General features: G+C 40.8%; 1 protein-coding gene across 3 annotated transcripts in view; it reads right to left on the bottom strand.

Moving 5' to 3' along the window:
- The window catches only part of RAP1GDS1 (Rap1 GTPase-GDP dissociation stimulator 1), a 222491-nt gene that overhangs the window by 132568 nt on the left and 70976 nt on the right, over positions 1–18947 (bottom strand). For all 3 annotated transcript variants that reach the window (XM_030190713.1, XM_030190714.1, XM_030190715.1), the window contains one exon: positions 12311–12436. In XM_030190713.1, coding sequence (XP_030046573.1) covers positions 12311–12436 — 126 coding nt within the window. The remainder of the gene's footprint in view (positions 1–12310; positions 12437–18947) is intronic.

Genomic DNA, 18947 nt, shown 5'->3' with positions numbered 1-18947 from the left:
CAGCGTGCCAAGGGGTAGGCTGTGATCAACAGTGTCAAAAGCAGCAGAAAGATCGAGAAGGATGAGGATAGAGTAGAGCCCTTTGGATTTAGCCAGGAATAGAACATTGGAGACTTTAGCAAGTGCTGTTACAGTTGAATGAAGGGGGCAAAAGCCAGATTGGAGTGGATCAAGAATAGCTTCAGAAAAGAAAGTCAAGGCAGCGACGGAGGACAGCACATTCTAGTATCTTGGATAAGAAAGAGAGAAGGGAGATGGGGTGATAGCTGGAAGGAGAGGTAGGATCCAGAGAAGGTTTTTTGAGGAGTGGGGTGACTACGGCATGTTTGAAGGCATCAGGGACAGTTGCAGTAGAAAGTGATAGATTGAGGATACGACAGATGAAAGGAGTGACAGCAGGGGAGATAGTGTTGAGTAGATGAGTGGGGATAGGGTCAGAGGGGCAGGTGGTTAGTTTTGAGGATGAAAGAAGAAGTAAAGTTTCTTTTTCAGTGATTTCGGAAAAGGAAGGAAAGGAGGCAGGGGTAAGAGGGTTGAGAGAGTGGACTAAGGGAAGAGGGGGTGGAGGAGAGCTGGTTGCGAATTCAAGTTTAATCTTGTGAACCTTATCGTGAAAGTAATCAGCCAAAGTCTGGGGAGAAAGTGAAGGGGGAGTTGGAGGAGAAGGCACTTTGAGGAGAGAGTTTAGCGTGGCAAAGAGTCGTCGAGGGTTTGAACCAATAGAGTTAGTCAGTTGGATATAATAATCCTGTTTGGCAAGTTGGAGAGCAGATTGGAAGGAGGTCAGCAGGAATTTGAAGTGTATGAAGTCAGCATGGGCACGAGATTTAAGCCAAAGGTGTTCAGCAGAGCGGGCACAAGAGCGTAGGTAGTGGATAGCAGGGGTCATCCAAGGCTGGGGTTTGGTACGTTTTACAGGACGAGACACGGGAGGAGCAAGAGTGTCCAGAGTAGACACGGGAGGAGAGAGAGTGTCCAGAGTAGATGACAGAATAGTATTATAGGAAGAGACAGCCTCATTGACGGACCTGGTTGATATAGCAACAGAGAAAAGATTAGAGATACTGGAGGACAGGGTAGAAGGGTTAATAGCCTGTACATTCCTAAATGTGTTAGTTACAATAGGACGGGACTGAGGAGGAGGGTGTTTAAGTGTGAAAGTTAAAAGATGATGGGCAGATAGGGGAAGAGTTGAGGCAAGGAAATTGGAGGGTGAGCAGTTGAAGAATACAAGATCAAGACAGTGGCCATTCTGGTGAGTAGGGGCGGTGGAGCACAGTTGAAGATTGAAGGAGGATGTTAAGGCAAGAAATTGAGAAGTATAAGAGTTAGAGGGGTCATTAACATGAAAGTTAAAATCTCCAAGAATGAGGGAAGGAGATGAAGGTTCAAGAAAGAAGAAGGAGTGCCAGGCATCAAAGTCATTGAGAAAGGAAGAGGGGGATTTAGCAGGGGGTCGATAAATGACTGCTACCCCGAGAGGTAGAGGAGCAAATAGATGGATCGAGTGGACTTCGAAGGAAGAAAAGCAGTGAGACTGGGGTGGAAGAATGGGTTGAAATTTACAGGAGGGTGAGAGTAGTAGCCCGACTCCGCCTCCACGGCCAACTGAGTGAGGAGTATGGGAGAAGAGATAACCTCCATGACATAGGGCCGTGACTGAAGCAGAGTCTTCGGGATAAATCCAGGTTTCAGTTAGGGCAAGCAGATGAAGGGTATGAGAGATAACGGAATCATGAATGTAGGAGAGTTTGTTGCAGACAGAGCGGGCGTTCCATAGAACACAAGAGAAGGGCAGAGAGGAAGGGGGGTGGAGAGGAATAGAAATAAAACTGGAGGTATTACGGTAAGGCCTGCATGAATAGGATGAGGGCTGATATGGGGGACCAGGATTGGGATTAATATCACCAGCAGAGAGCAGGAGGAGGAGTAGGAGAGTACGGACCAGGTTGATGACTCCTTGTTGACTGTCAGTTTGGACGCTGAGCGAGCATTCAATCAGGTTTATTGGCCTTGTTTGTTTTCTACTCAGTGTCATATTGGTCCCTGGGGTTGGTTCTTACATGCACACTACAATTCTCTTTCAGCATCCCTGTGGTGAATGGAGCATGCACGGAGAGTTTTCCATTTGCCGTGGAACCAGGCAGGGATGTCCTCTTTCTCCACTATTGTTTCTTCTATCATTAAAACCCCTCTTATGTGTGATTTGTGCTTCGGGGGAGGTGTGGAGGATTACTTTGCTGGGACATGTCTTGAAAATATTGGCCTATGCAGACGATTTGTTGCTTGTACTGACTAATCCGCAGAAGTCACTCCCACAGCTGTTACATCTGCTCACACATTACGGAGGACTGTCAGTCTTTCAAATAAATCTAACTAAATCCCTGGCTCTTCCGCTTCACCTGTCCCTACAAGACGACTGGCAGGGGGCGTTTCCACTACAATGGGCTGCTGACTAGATCAAGTATTTGGGGGTTTATATACCATCTGATATCAAACACCTATATGCTTATAATGTGTTTCCTTTACTGTCCAAAACTAAGCGATTGTTACAGTTCTGGGGCATCTATCTTCTTCTTATTAGGCCGCATTTCATTGTTTAATATGATGTTGACTCCTCACTGGCTGTACATTTTTCAGATGCTACCATTGTACCTGAGAAGCATAGAAGAACGGCTGCTTGGAAAGGAGCTTCAGCGGTTTTTGTGGAAGGGTGTGCGCCCCAGACTTCCTCTCTTGACCCTTCAGAAGCCACGAGCTCATGGTGGTTTGAGATTGCCATCTCCACTGGGGCTCCTTGCTTTTCTTAAAAGGGGCTACTTTAACTGGAAAAAAAGTCAATTTGTTAAGCTGGCGAGAGCCTTTGGCTCCGACACTTGCGATGTGGCGTGCACACGATAGACTTATTGAAGATCGAACAATTTGCTATTGGTGACATATCTTCAGTTAAAGGTGAACAATTTCAATGACCTGGGAACGATTGTGGGACACACTGCAACCAACTGCACATAGCAGAATCCTCAATCAGACTTAGGCTACAAAGATAGCATTTGATATTGAAAACGAATCCTGGTGGTGGGAATCATTTCACATAAGGTGGGTGGCTAAGGTTCTGGGGGGATACTGTGTGTGTGTGGGGGGAAGTTACATGAAGGTCATTTAGTACTGTCATTCTATTTATTAATCTTTTGCCAACAATGTTTCTGGATTGTTAATTGTGATTTAATTATTTTGGCATTGTGACAATAATAAAGATGATTTAAACATCGCAGAGAAGGGCGACGAAAATGATAAAGGGGATGGGACGACTTCCCTATGAGGAAAGGCTAAAGCAGCTAGGGCTCTTCAGCTTGGAGAAAAGGCGGCTAAGGGGAGATATGATAGAGGTCTATAAAATAATGAGTGGAGTTGAACAGGTAGATGTGAAGCGTCTGATCACGCTTTCCAAAAATACTAGGACTAGGGGGCATGCGATGAAGCTACAATGTAGTAAATTTAAAACGAATCGGAGAAAATGTTTCTTCACTCAACGTGTAATTAAACTCTGGAATTCGTTGCCAGAGAATGTAGTAAAGGTGGTTAGCTTAGCGGAGTTTTAAAAAGGTTTGGCTGGCTTCCTAAAGGAAAAGTCCATAGACCGTTATTAAATGGACTTGGGGAAAATTCACTATTTCTGGAATAAGCAGTATAAAATGTTTTGTACATTTTTGGGATCTTGCCGGGTATTTGTGACCTGGATTGGCCACTGTTGGAAACAGGATGCTGGACTCGATGGACCTTTGGTCTTTCCCAGTATGGCAATACTTATGTACTACGATGGTCTATATACACAATAGAATAAATATACGCATATAATAAAATATAATATATATCGAAAAGTAAGATGATTTAAACAAAAGATGACCAAGATACAAATGAGAAATCCTCAAACAGCTTTTCCAGGAAAAACTAACCTGCACATATGTGAAAAAGTCAAAGTATATCAGAGATTGTTTCACAAAACTGTTAATGGATACAGTCTATGAACAAAGAATAAATTAATTTATTGCAAAAATGCATTACACAAAGGAGTATGTAAAATGCAAACTATAATAGTAAACAAAAACAGATCCAAGAGACGAAAAGATGAACTTGATAGAACGCTAATTAGCAGATGGAATAAACAAACATGTTAATACTGAGAGACAGAGATACTGGCAGACTGCATAAATATTCCTTATACATATACAATATATGATCCCAAAACAAGTGAAAATACTAAGGGGCCCTTTTACTAAAGGCTTGTCGCACGCCAATCCGAAGTAACGCAGGAGCCCAGTGGTAGTTCCCATCCCAGCAGGCACCATTTCCAGCACTACAAAAGTATTTTCTATTTCTGCAGCGCCGGTGATTACCAGGCGGTAATTGGTGGGAATGGAATACTGAAGCCTTTGAAGTGAGATACAGATTGTTTTACTGAGGATATTTACCAAAGAACTGAGGATGTATCTTTTAGGGAAATGCAATATATTTTATGTGCCTTTTGGCAATTGTAACAAACAAATGACATCCTGCCATGACATATTCCTGTGTGATGTGTTCCTTAAAAAAAACCCAGTTCTTAACCCTATAACTGCCTGGTCTGGAAGACAAAGGGGGGTCGATGAAAATCTTTCTTAAGTCTATCTCAATAGACTAATGAATATGCGACCATTTTCCATGACTCCCTCCCCCCCCCCCCCCCCTTTTATGTTCCCCCACTGCCCTGCTTCTAACTTTCTATTATTTCTTATTTTTCATGTTCTTGGGTAGGAATAAACTTTGGTAATGTGAGAAACTTCTCTTGTTTATAGTTGTTTTTGGTACTTATCAAGCCGGTGGTGCTAAGAAACCAGTTGGGGAATTTGTATGGGTGAAGTGGTGGGTTTTTGGTTCTGAGACCCAGCACCAACAGGCCCAAACAGTTCCTACAATTATTCATTATGGTGCTTTGATACACAGAGAGGCATATTTTCAAAGCAGAGTTTTATATTTCTATTATGCACACACTATGGAATTTTAAAAGCAAAATTATGGTCTATATTGGTCATGAATACTGTAACTGTGTTGTTGTGAGTTGTACATTTGTTTCAACTAGTTCACATGTCTGGCACCCTCCCCTTTATAAAGTATATTTGTATTTTCAGTTCACAGTTTTACATTTGTATGCTTATGTTTTATCACTGCATGTCTCAATACTGCATTTTTAAAAATGTACTACTTCCATGTACTTTTTAAAATTGATTGTATGTATGTGTGTGTACATGTATTTTAATTATATTTATGATTACATTTTTATATGTATGCTTATTTTAGTTGTGTGTCAATTATCCCCTGATGCAGTCACGTGGCCACGTCGTGTCTTATTTCAATAAAGGTTTCCCTGGACTCCAGGTCTGCTCTGCTTTCTGTGGACTTGGAAGAGCCTCTTTTGGTATTGTGTACTTCTGTTATAATAGTATCCCTCAAGGATACCTCACTTCAAACCATATGCTCCTGAGTGAGGAGTGGAGTGGAGGAGTAGCCTAGTGGTTAGTGCAGTGGACTTTGATCCTGGGGAACTGAGTTCGATTCCCACTGCAGCTCTTTGTGACTCTGGGCAAGTCACTTAATCCTCCATTGCCCCTGGTACAAAATAAGTACCTGAATATATGTAAACTGCTTTGAATGTAGTTGCAAAAACCTCAGAAAAGTAGCATATCAAGTCCCATTTCCCTTTCCCTAATTTAAAAGCTGCTTTATCTCCTTTTCAATGTTACTGCCAGCAGCCTGATACCATGCATATCTAATATACCTACAGAAATGTCCCCAATGTGAATATTGTCTCTGCTCTCTATCACTTCTCTCTTATTCATGATCTGTTCTAAGATCAATAAAACTATTTATTATAGACTTATGTTCCACATCAAAGCAGCATTCAGGCTATATAGCCTCTTTGATCTATTATGTTTATGCTCTGGTTTTCCTATTTGTAACTACTTCTAAGACTGTTGACTACAAATTTATGAGCAACACAAATGCAACATACATACTGTTTGGACCCTTTGATTTTTTATGTTTTTGCTTTATTTTTCCTATTAACATTGTGTTTAATACTTTCTATGTAGATTTAGATCTTAATAAGTTTTTAGTATGTATACCTGTAACTTATGGTTTGTTTTTACTTTTATGTGTTATGGAAACATTTGGTATTATATCAAGATTTTATTATTATTTTTTATGCATATTTCTCCACTGTGTCATTTTTAGATTATATTTTCATATTTTGTTTTTAGACTCCTCAGGCAGGCCATGTGGCCGAAACATGTTTTGTATCAAGCCTGTGGATGATTTAATTAAAGCTGTACATTTTTTAACATCATCTTGTCTATCTCTTTCTTGATGTCACCGCTGTGTTTGTGACTTTTGTGCTCTGCAAGGGACCTTGTTCTTCTGTTTTTTGTCGAACTGTGCGTATCTCTCTCACACACACACACACAAACACGCATGTATAATTAGGAATGCATGTCAAGCAAAATTTTTAATCGTGATTAATCTTGCAAATAAGGGACCAAAATCAGAAGGAAGCATCAACCACTCCACAACTAACATTCTACATGATTCCACCATCTCCTCTCCCTCCATTTTTGTAGACTGATTATCTGCCTGTCCCTTTCCCCTCTATTTTCTCTTCCCCTGCCTCCACCCCTAGGGTCCAGAATCTCTATTCTTTCCTTCCCTCCCTCCCACTGTCCAGCATGTCTTCCCCTCCAGTCCAAGGCTCATTCTCTCTCCCTGCCCTTCTGGTCTCCAGTATCTCTGTCCCTTCCCCTCTACCATTTAGGTCCAAGATCGCACCCCCTTCTCTCCTATTATTCAGCATTTCTCTCTCCCTTCCACATCCCTCCAGTGCACTGTCTGCCATCTCTCCTTCCACTCCCCTCCCTTGGCCTGTGGTTCAGAATATCCTCCTCTCAATCCGCCCCCCCCCCTTGGGTCTATGTTAAAATTTGTCTTCTTCAGGTTCTATGCAGCAATATAAATATGCTGCCTGTGTTCTGCTCTGGAGCTTTCCTTCTAACCCATTCACCCATGCAGTAGTGTGAAACTGCATCAGAGGGGGCAGATTGGGTAAGAGGGAAAACTCTGGAGCAGACCACAGGCAGCTTATTACAGCTGTTGCTGGGAACCTCTAGAAGACTAGGTTTAAGGTAGACGAAGGGGGGAGAAAACAGAGAGAGGAGGTTGGAAGGAGGGAAGTGGAGGCAGAGATGCCACACTATAAAACACATTGGGGGGGGGGGGGGGGGGGAAGTGAGTGCAAGACAGTGAAAGGTGCTGGGAGGAAGCAGATGGGAATATCATGAAAAAGATGCTGCAGGACCATCAATTTTATTAGCCACATTTATTTTAATTGTGACTAAACACGTAAATTGCTGCAATAACCACAACAAACATACAGATGTGTGTATTTGTTTTCCACTTCCAGAGCATTACAAATTTTATTCTTATTATTCCTTTCTACTTCTTTTGTCTTCGTGATCATTTCTATCATATACTACAATGAGTACCATTGTATAAATTTATTTTCAGTACCTTTGCAGGCAATGTTGAATGGTTGGTATAGTAAGACTTATGGTAAACATTTACACCTGTTCATTTCCTTTCCTTGAGTATGGCTGGATCAATTCGGGGCAATGGTTAATGTTGGGGAAGACCAGGCCTCAGTAGCTTTTGAAATATTACTTGTAGACAGTATCCTAGACCTCAGGGAGCAGGTCTTGTTCTATGGACTCTAAGACAGGTATTGACTCCCTTCAAATCCAAAATGAAGCAGAAGATATGACCCTTCTTAGGGACCAGGTCCCTAGATGAAGCAACTGCTGCACGGTAAGCTTCACTCCCTTTCTTTCTGAGGGTTTGGGGGAGGGTGCAGGAAAATGTCAGAGATATTGGAAATGGGTTGAGCAAATTCCAGGGCATTTGCACCACCTCCAAAACCCATTGTTCAGAAGTGATGATGTCCCACTTGTGGTAAAAAGAGATCCTGCAGTCTAGTTATATATCAAAAGGCCCCACAGATTCTTCCTAGGGCTCTTTAACACCTGCAGATGAGGATGATGCCCCCCCCCCCCCCCCCGGCTCCTCAAAATGGCAACCCCTTCTGCACTTTCACAGATTATAAAGATGCCCAGGGACAGTCAGACAGTACCAGCCCCTAGAAAATGTCCTACTTCCTGAGTCTTAGGATGCCACCTTTGAGCAATCTTCTGGAAGTCACTGCGGCTTGGCCTCCACCAAAAACTACATTGGTCTGGACAAATCTAACCGAAGAGGAAATGTATATTTTTTCTTCTATGTAAATGAAGACATATATAATTTGTCTGTTTACTCTGGGAAAGGGGAGCACGGCAGCAGGAGAGGGAAGGAAGGGGAAACAAACCTTGCTGTATCTCAGAAGTCTGCTATGTACTATCTTGAGCAGGGGCCCCACAGGAGACCACTGGGGAAGGGGGCGGGGGGAGAAATGCCCACAACCACCCCCCACCACCACATACTCACCCCCACCTGGCTGTGACCCTTTAAGGACCACTGCCAGACACAGCCTCACAAAGCAGAGGCCTCTAAGACCAGGGCTTGAAGCCTCAGGAGGATATCTCCTATAGGTCCTTCAGGGGAAAGGTCTGCAGACTGACTTTCAAGAGCCTCCACTGGCCAAGAACTCAACCACAGGTGACAGGGTATAGATTATGCCCTCAAGAGACAGGCTTTATCTAAAGGAAGATTGTTGCCCTATCTGCTGGAGATAGAAAAATACCTGCATGTTCCACTGCTGCACCACTCCTTATACTGGTGATGACATCACAAAGTCAGTGCTCTCTGCCTCCATCTGCTGATTGGGAGACATAACCTATCAGTCTGGGATGGTTTAGCAAGAAAAGGAATCTTTTGAACAATCTATGGTTCTAACCATCATTGTTGGTGAATTCACCTAATTCTTCACTCTAGCTCTGTGCATCCATCCACACATGCTCAAACATACACATGGATTAACAGATACAAAAAGCCTCAGATTATTGCAATATGTTCCTAAAAATATTTGAAAAATTACTAAATGAAACCCCCTAATCTGGGGTGGCAGCTGGGTATTTAAAAAATGAAGAAATGGTCAACCTTAAGGAAGCATGATAACTGAGGTTTTGAAGTTTCCACTACAAGAAAACAGGTTCATCTTGTTTATAGGAAAAGATGGACTGAGGGAGCCCCATGGCACATGACTATCTGTGCACGAGCATAGGTTTCTAACCCCTTCCCAGTTCAATCTAATAAGCATTCCTTGGATGCCATGATTACTCATATGTGGGACTGATTCATCCTGCCTGTTCATGGAGAATCTCTTGAGTAAATTTTCACATCTACTTGTTTTTATCCTTCATAAAATGGCATAAACAACATGAACACCTCAGTTCAAGTAATAGCTTAAAACTAGCTAAGTTCATTCTCTGTTCCATTTATCCATATTTCTTAGACACCTAGAAGCTGTAAATCATACGATTTCAATCAATCAAAATAAATGATAACAGATAAACAGCACTGCTAAATATAAATGTAGCATGATAATTCCAGCATTGACATAATACTTCAGCAATACATCAAAATCAAGGTACATGCTGGCTACTACTAGAGTGAGCAGAAAAGGCATGGTCAATCTTCAGATACCGTATTTTTGCATATATAACCTGCATATGGGTATAACCCACACCCATGTATATCCCGCAGAAAAGAAGGAACCAAGTAAAAAAGGTTTAGTATAGCCCATACCCCTGTACTCCCTGTGCATGCTCAGTTCTTTCTGCTGACATGAGCATACACAGGAGTGTGGATGGCCAAGGCACATAAACAATGCTAGACTGGAGGAAAAGCAAGGCTAGCTGACATGATGGAAAGGTTTACCATAAATTTACCAGTTGTCCATTTACAATGCCAAATTGTCTGCAGTCGAATATGAAAAGAACATGGAAATCGTGAAGCTGGGCGAATGCTTTCCGTTGATGAGAAGCCTATTTGTGAGAGGCACAAAGCTGAGGAGAAATGGAAAGAAATCCACCCTAGATACGGCGTGAAACAAAATCTGCCAAATTGCTCAATTTGGAGGCAAATCTGAAACAGTGGGTACTTACGAAATGAGACTGCTGCAGTGTTGTTTCCACCATGAATATACAAATGAAGGCTAAAGCATTAGCCATCAACATGAAGATCCACGATTTTTATGGAGGAGAGAACTGAGTGTATAAATTTATATGTCTGAATGACTGGAGTATTCCAGCTAGAACAACAGTGGGTCAAAAGCTACTAGATGACTGGGAAGAAAACAAAAATGGGTAAATTTGTTAATTTTGTGCAAGAAGAATGCAAGAAAAATAACCTACAAGTAGGAGACATGATAAATATGGATGAGGAACCAATGAGTTTTGGTATTCCAAGTACAAGAACAGCTACTGAGCATGGCACAAAGTCAGTGGCTGTAACAACTACTGGTCATGAGGACAAGTTTCACTGTTGTGCTATCATGTACTGCAAACAGAAAGAGGTTGAAACCTCTTATTACCTTCAAATGCATAACTATGCCACATGAACAATTCCCAAAGTCCGTTCTTGTTAAACGCAACAAGAGAAGATGGATGAACGAGATGATGATGGAGTGGATAAATGCATGTTTCCGTGCTCGCTTGGATGTTCTTTTTTGACAAGAAATCGTTGTTAATATTTGACTCCATGACAACCCACAAATTGGACTCAGTTAAGAAAATGTTGAATGCTGCTACAGCCTATATAGTAGTAATCCCTGGTGACCTAACGTGCAAGCTACAGTCTCTTCACATAGATGTCAACCATGCATTTAAATGTCTCGTAAGGAAGGAATAAGATACATGGATGCATGACAGCACACACATTTATTTCTTCAGGAAAATAGAAACATGCTACCAATGCAGAAATCTGCTGCTGGACTGACACCGCATGGCAGGCAGCAAAACCACATTTGATTATCAACAAATTTCAAAAAGCAGGTTAACTTGGACAACAGACTTTGTACAATTCTATTGATGAAGAGGAATACAAATTCAATAACGAATAAGTGGAGGCATTCGCTGCAGAACATTTCAACATCACCGATGATGATAATATAGTGTGAAGGTTTTCCTTCTCGCAATAAACAAGATAATGTTTAAGACATGAAGTAATGATGCCAAAAACTTCTATCTTTTAATAACAACTGTTTTATGTATTTGGAAGGTTTTTTTTTTGTTTTTGCTATAGATCTGTTCAATGCCTCATTATAAGGTATATTTACCTATGAGTACTTTACTGAATGCTTCTTGTAATAAAAAAACAATTTTGTAATCATTTCGGGATGCCTCCTCTGCAGTGACCTTTAAATGTAATGACTTGTATAATCTGCATTGGGTAGTCACAGTAAGTAAAAAAAAACTTGTATAACCTGCGGGTTATATTAGCAAAAATACAGTAGTTAGGACTGGGCCAGATATCATTAGAAAATAAAGGAAAAAATGAAAGCTCATCATAGCTTTAGCTAAACCAAAGATTAATATAAAGGTCAAGGAAAGTTGCATTGTTTAGTGAAAGAATTTAACTCCATTTTTGACTAGCTTTCAAGAGTTATGCTTCTTTATCTATCAGCACATTAATACTGAAGGTGAAATTCATCTTGTGATTTTATGTGCCTTTTTAGCTGCCATGTTTCATACAAAAACATAGATCTTTTCTCTCACATTTGTCAAAATACCACTGAACACAAAATATTACAGAGCTTATCGTAGGTCAGTTACAGCCTACTTATCTACTCATGCTGCTGATGCAATCAACTCAAAACTTCATGCTAACCACCCCCTATAATCAGCAGCGTTCTACTGCTTGCTTTCAACAAAACTTGAGAAGCAAAACTTGTAGTGCATTATGTAACATTAAGCACTTCAGAAATGTTATCGAATCAGCAGAGGTATTAGGCAAAAATTGAAAGAAATGTGTTATCACATCAACCTGCACGAGTTGTGGCAGTGACTCAGAAAGTGGCAAAGAACAAGGCGAAACCAATTTCAAAAGACCACTATTTTCAACATTCTGCTCTAAAAAGCAGTGTAATTAACATAGCGTAAAACACAACAGACGGTAGAAAATAAGTTACTACAATGTTAAACATTAACACAAAGAACACAAATCCTTAGAGAATACATTCATTACTTAGGTTAAAAAATAAAGTCTTCAGAAATGGTTTTAGTATTTTAACACTTACGGCTATCATAGCATATATTTCCAAGGGCACGTCCTGTTTGAAGAAGCACCTCTTGATCTCTACAATTTAACAACTGCACCAATGGCTGAATCAATCCAGCATCCACACATGAGTTGCGCATAAATTCTGTAGACAACAGACATTTAATTACATTTTAAACAAGTTATTTTAAAAAGTGATTTTTAATTAGCATAGCCAACCGTATTTCTACAATATTATGACTAGAAATTTTGCACATATTTCATATAGAACAGTGTTTACCAACACATACTCAGAAAAACTTGGGCACCCCTTTCGATTATGCCCCTCTAAGTCAAACAAATTTCAATGAAGTACCCCCCAAGCTCCTATCAGCTCTGGCAAATGTACATTCTAAAAACTGACATACTAATCACAAAACAGTAAATAAAATTACTTTTCTATCTGTGTTGTCTGGTCATTTTATTGTTCTCACCATGTTGGTCTCAATATCTGGTTTGTGCTTTGCTCTGTCTTGTTTTTTTAACTCTTTTGCCAAGGGTCTCCTATTAATTTGATATTTCTTCTCTCTCCATATACATCATCCATCTCCCTTTTCTGTGTCCCTATCATTCCTCATGTTCAGCATCTCCCCTCTCTGTCTCTCTTTTTCTGCTCCCCAGCCATGCAGTATCGCCTCTCTGTAGGTCACAACCTCTGGAACCAGTTCTCCGTGATTCAATTTCTTTCGTTGTTGCTATGTGGACAATGAAACATTTAGGCACGTGCAACCAAGATCAGCCTTTGGACTGGAACTGGACCTTTCCATGGTCCTGTGTTATTTTGAAAGCCTTCCTAATTATCTCCCTCATATTTTGTTTGTGCCACTTATTTATGTGTTTCCCTTTTGATCTCAGTATTCCACTAAGCTTGATTTTTCAATGTTTAGTCCTGGGAAAAGAGGAACTTAGAATGTGGGGAGTTTGAGCTTTAGACCATCATTTGGCTTGGTGAAGAGTATCATTCTAGTTTCTCCCCATTACCTCCTCCCCCCTCCAGCCTCATTTGAATGGATGCTAGAGTCTCTTACTGCATATTTCACTGCATATTTCAAAGCTGAGATTAACGTTTCATAGTTGTCTTGTACTTTCCATGGAAGTAGCAAAGTTAAAGCACCTGGGTAACAAACCCATGGCAATTTCTCTCCAGGTACCCATGGACCCATACACATCTTCCCATGCCTCTGCTGGGGCATCATCGCCATCCGCTCACACAGATCTAAGGTCCCAGACACGAGACTCCGTACTACACATATGTCCACAAATTCAGACTGTTCCTTTTCTACTTAATAGGCACATGCTGCTAGGCTCTTGTGTTTCTCTGGACTCTCTACTTGTCCCAAGCACTGTAAAACCGATGTCAAGGGTCAATACGAGTGCCTCTACCTGGAGACAGTGACTCACTTCAATTATGTTGCATCACCAAATCAAACAAGGGTTTCACACTAACAGTAGTATCTCTCTTTCTGGTAGTTTCTTTTTCCATTGCCATCACTAACAGGGATTTTTGTTCCCCTGAAGTGATGGTATTGGCTGATGATGCTGTGAAAATTATATAACTTGGGAGGAATTATTTTTGTGCAGCAAGGGATGAGTTACAGTTACCCACCTTCAAAGATTTCATCAGGCTGGGTATTTCAGACATAAATCCTCAACTGCTCTTATTTGAAGTTTTTTTTGGTATACCATAATTCAAGAGCACCAAACTGAGAGCTTTAAAGTGTACAATACAAAATTATGATGATAGTAAACAATCAGAAAAAACAGCTTAAACACAGAGTGCAACTGAAACCAAAAGATTTTTTTTTTTTTTGGGGGGGGGGGGGGGGGGGAGGGGATGGAATGGCATAAGAATATCAGCCTTTAGTAAATAAGCGTACAGTATCAGGACACAGGAGAGGGACAAGGACTAAAGCTTTAGAGGCATAGGGGTCTATAAACCACAATAAACCCGAGATTTTGGAATATTACGTTCATATTATGTGACCTTTATTATCAAAGCCCAACCCTTACTGAAAACACTTGCTTTTCCTTTCAAGAAAATAGCTAAGTATCACCTGAAATGCTGGGAAGTCATATTCCCTCAAGAATATGAGGATGCTATTGGCTGTCCAAATGACTAAACCTTTGGCTGTCTTTGTAACAAGACCTCAAGGGTTGTTGTTGCCAGAGGAATCAACCCACTCTCCAGAAGGCATGCTCTCTATCCGATAAGTTTTTTTTATTTTTCTTACATTTGTACTCCGCGCTTTCCCACTCATAGCAGGTTCAATGCGGCTTACACATTATATACAGGTACTTATTTGTACCTGGGGCAATGGACGGTTAAATGACTTGCTCAGAGTCACAAGGAGCTGCCTGTGCCTGCAGTGGGAATCGAACCCAGTTCTCCAGGACCAAAGTCCACCATTCTAACCACTAGGCCACTCCTCCACTCCCAAAAATTGCCTGCATTTGCATGCCAATCTCATAACTACCCCACTGCCCAAGAAATCACATGCATACCTTTAGCCCCCCCCCCCCCCCAGTCTTCTCTATACACTCACCCCATGCATCCCTAATCAAGCATTTCAGCACTATTGTGAATTTCAACCCCAAGACACCAAGTGCCATTACAGACAATCCTCCTCCCTATAGAAATCGTAATCCCCATTCTCTCCACCCCCCTATACCAATATGCAATCTCCACCCCTCCTACTTCTCCACTGGAATCCCCACAAGGAGAGAGAGGAAAAGAAAAAAATATATCAGTTTCCCCCAGTGTAGCCTCCAAGTCCCTCACTCAGCAATTGATAATACATTGTCCATTCAGCAGTGTGGAGTCCAATAAGTCACATATTTGAGTTGTTTCTTCCCAAGTCCCACAATTTGCTGCCACATTGAATCAGTCCTGAGTTCCTGTATCACCACTGCTGTCTTAGCCGGTTCTGGTACCTTTTCACTGCCCAAAGCCCACAATGCCGACCAGGCCTCCTCCGGTGTCTTCACCTTCTGTGGTTTTCCCGTCACCGTGAGCCATGCTGCGAAGGGGAAAAGCCATCTGTAACGAATCCCTTGAGTCCACAGAAACTGAGCAACCTCCCGGAAAGATCTGCGTTTTTGGAGGGTAGACCAAGCCAAGTCCTGGTAAACTCCTGTCTTGCAGTTTTTCCAAACAATTTCGGACTGCAGTCTCACTTTGGCTAGAATGCACTCCTTAATAGGGTAATCAGCAAAACAGACTACAATGTCTTTTGGTGCAGTTTCACGTTGTGGGCCCAGAATCCTATGAGCCCTCAATGTGAAAATCCACTGGTCCCTCCTCACCAGGCAAGTTTAGCAGGTATGAGCAAAATTCCTGGATTACTGCTACACAGTTACTAAAAAGCTTGGTTTCAGGAATCCCTTTGAAATGCAAATAGCATCTTCTAATGTTTTCCAGGTCTTCCACCTGCTCTCTCAACTCCTGAATCACCAAGCTGTCTCTAGTCACAGAGTTGTGTAGCACTCCCATTTCATTCTTAATAGAGCCGAAACAGTCCTCAATCTCACTTACTAGGGTGCCTAAATCGCCGATTTCTGCTCTGATGTTTTTAAAATATCCTGCACATGTTTGAGAACCCCCGCCAAGTCCGCCTTCAGTTCTTGAAACCAGCCCACCACATCCGATTTGGTTATCTCTCCAATATCCACTGGGGTGTTGCTCTGTACTGCTCTGTACACGGACTGTATCTGAATTAAGGAAAGCATGGGACAGGCATGTGGGATCTCTCATGGGAAGGAAGAGATAGAGGATGATATGGATGGGCAGACAGGATGGGCCATATGGCCTTTTATTGGCCATTATTTTCTATGTTTCTAAATAAATCAGACCAGGCTCACCAAATGCAGGCCAATTTCTATAGAAGATTTTTACAGATAATTATCGACAAAAGGAAGTAGAGATTTTTTTTTAATGCATTTCTTTTTCTAAAGTAAATTACTTTACAGCAAATCACAGGATGTTGTGTGAAAGGGAAAAATATACAATGTGCACTTTAAATTAGTTTACATTCTGTCTTTACAGATTTTACTGCAGTAGGGCAGTTTAATCTGCTTGTGTTATTCTTTTTATATATATAAGTACCAGAATATAACAGGTTAACATTCTTTTATATTGGAATACATCATTTTAACACCAATGGGTTATTAAAAGGTCAAAAATTGACATCAGGCGTTGATACTGTTCAAAAATACTATCCTGGAAGCCCAGACCAGACATATTCCATGTATTTAAAAGGGAGGAAGGAAGGGAAAACTACAGCTGGCATGGTTAAAAAAATGAGATGAAAGAAAAAAAAAAAAATGATCCAACTGAAAATAATACAAAACAGCATAAGTATTGGCAAGTCAAATGCAAACAACTGATAAGGAAGGCAAAGAAAGACTTTGAAAAGAAGAATGTGTTGGAGGCAAAAACAAAGAATAACTACTTTTTTAGGTACACTAGAATTGAACCCTCCACTGGCAAATCACTTGCAGTTCAAGAAAATTCTAAGTGTACCAAATTGAAAGTTATATTACTCTAACAATGTATTTAAATCAGGTAGGCTTGATTGTAAGAGAAAAAGACCTCAGGTGCTCAGTGTGCTACTCGAGGAATTTGGCCATGGATTTAGCCATACCAATCACCAAGTGAGAATCTTCACTGGTCTAAAAACCTCCAGTCTAATTCTTCCTTTATTTTATACTTTTTAATGTGATTTATATTTTTTATTATTTGTTATTTACTTTGTTGTATCTGTTAGATCTATATATATTTCTTGAAAGATCTATCCAATTCAACTAGAATTTAAAAACATATCCATACTGACTTCAAAGAGAACTTATCTTACTTCTCTTTGCTCTGCCTCCATTTGGCAATATCTTGACAGTTATCTCAACAGACGAGCCTCCGTTTCACTAATGCTTCTTCGGTAGACTAACAAGCCTTGTCAGTGTTCTTCAGTACAATTCTTTTTAGCCACTTGCGTGTGTCTAGCAAATAGACAAGGCCACAGCAGAGAGATTAAATGAGGTCTTTGCTTCAGTCTTCACCACGAAAGATGTGGGAGAGATACCAGTGCCAGAAAGACCTTCGATAAGGAAGATGCGGGAGAGATACCGGTGTCAGAAACGGTATTCAATGTTGATGAGTCAGAGAAACAAACCTCTGTAAACATGGAAGATGTAATGGAGCAATTTGACAAACTGAGGAGTAGCAAATTGCCTATATCAGATGGTAAACATCCCAGAGTACCGACAGAATTGAAAAATGAACTTGCATAGCAATTGTTAGTAATATGTACTTTGTCTTTAAAATCAAGCATGGCACTGGAAGACTGGAGGGTGGCCAACGTAATGCCGATTTTTAAAAATGGATTCCAGAGGTGATCTGGGAAATAAAGACCGGTAAGCCTGACGTCAGTGCCGGGCAAAATGGTAGGGACTATTATAAAGAACAAAATTACAGAGCATATACATAAGTATGGATTAATGAGACAAAGTCAACATGGATTTAGTGAAGGGAAATCTTGCCTCACCAATCTATTACATTTCTTTGAAGGGGTGAATAAGCATGTAGATGTTGTGTATCTGGATTTTGAAAAGATATTTGACAAAGTACCTCATGAAAGACTCCTGAGGAAATCAAAAAATCATGGGATAGGAGGCAATGTCCTATTGTGGATTAAGAACTGGTTACAAAGATAGAAAACAGAGTAGGGCTAAATGGTCATTATTCTCAATGGAGAAGGGTAGATAGTGGGGTTCTCCATGGGTCTGTGCTGGGACTGCTGCTTTTTAACATATTTATAAATGATCCAGAGATGGGAATAACTAGAGAGGTAAATTTGCTAATGAGACAAAGTTATTCAAAGTTGTTAAATTGCAAGAGGATTGTAAAAAATGCAAGAGGACCTACGAGACTGAGAATCCAAATGACAGACGACTTTTAATGTGAGCAAGTGCAAAGTGATGCTTGTGGGAAAGAGGAACCCAAACCATAGTTATGTGATGCAAGGTTCCACATTAGGAGTCACCACAAAAGAAAAGGATCTAGGTGTCATCGTTGATGATACATTGAAACCCTCTGCTCAATGAGCAGCAGCGGCTAAGAAAGTAAATACAATATTAGGAATTATTAGGAAAGGAATGTAAAACAAAACTGAGAATGTTACAATGCCTTTGTATCGCTCTATGGTGCAACTGCACCTCAAATACTGTGTGCAGTTCTGGTCACCGCATCTCAAAAAAGATATAGTGGAAATAGAAGAAGTACACAGAAAGGGGGATGAAAATGATAAAGGGGACGGGATGATTTCTCTATGAGGGAAGGCTAAAGCAACTAGGACTCTTCAGCTTGGAGAAGAGATGGCTGAGGGGAGATATGCTAGGAGGTTTATAAAAATACTGAGTGGAGTGGAACAGGTAGATGTGAATTGCTTGTTTACTCTTTCCAAAAATACTAGGACTAGGGGGTATGCAAAGAAGCTATTAAGTAGTAAATTTAAAATGAAACAGAGAAAATATTTCTTCACTCAACGAGTAATTAAATGCTGGAATTTGTTGCCAGAGAATGAGGTAAAAGCAGTTAGCTCAGCAGAATTTTAAAAAGGCTTGGA

The sequence above is a fragment of the Microcaecilia unicolor genome, chromosome 2 (genome assembly GCF_901765095.1).
Source record: "Microcaecilia unicolor chromosome 2, aMicUni1.1, whole genome shotgun sequence".
Classification (NCBI taxonomy): domain Eukaryota; kingdom Metazoa; phylum Chordata; class Amphibia; order Gymnophiona; family Siphonopidae; genus Microcaecilia; species Microcaecilia unicolor.
Note: the sequence above shows the minus strand (reverse complement) of the source record. Positions and strands in the feature narration are given on the sequence as shown.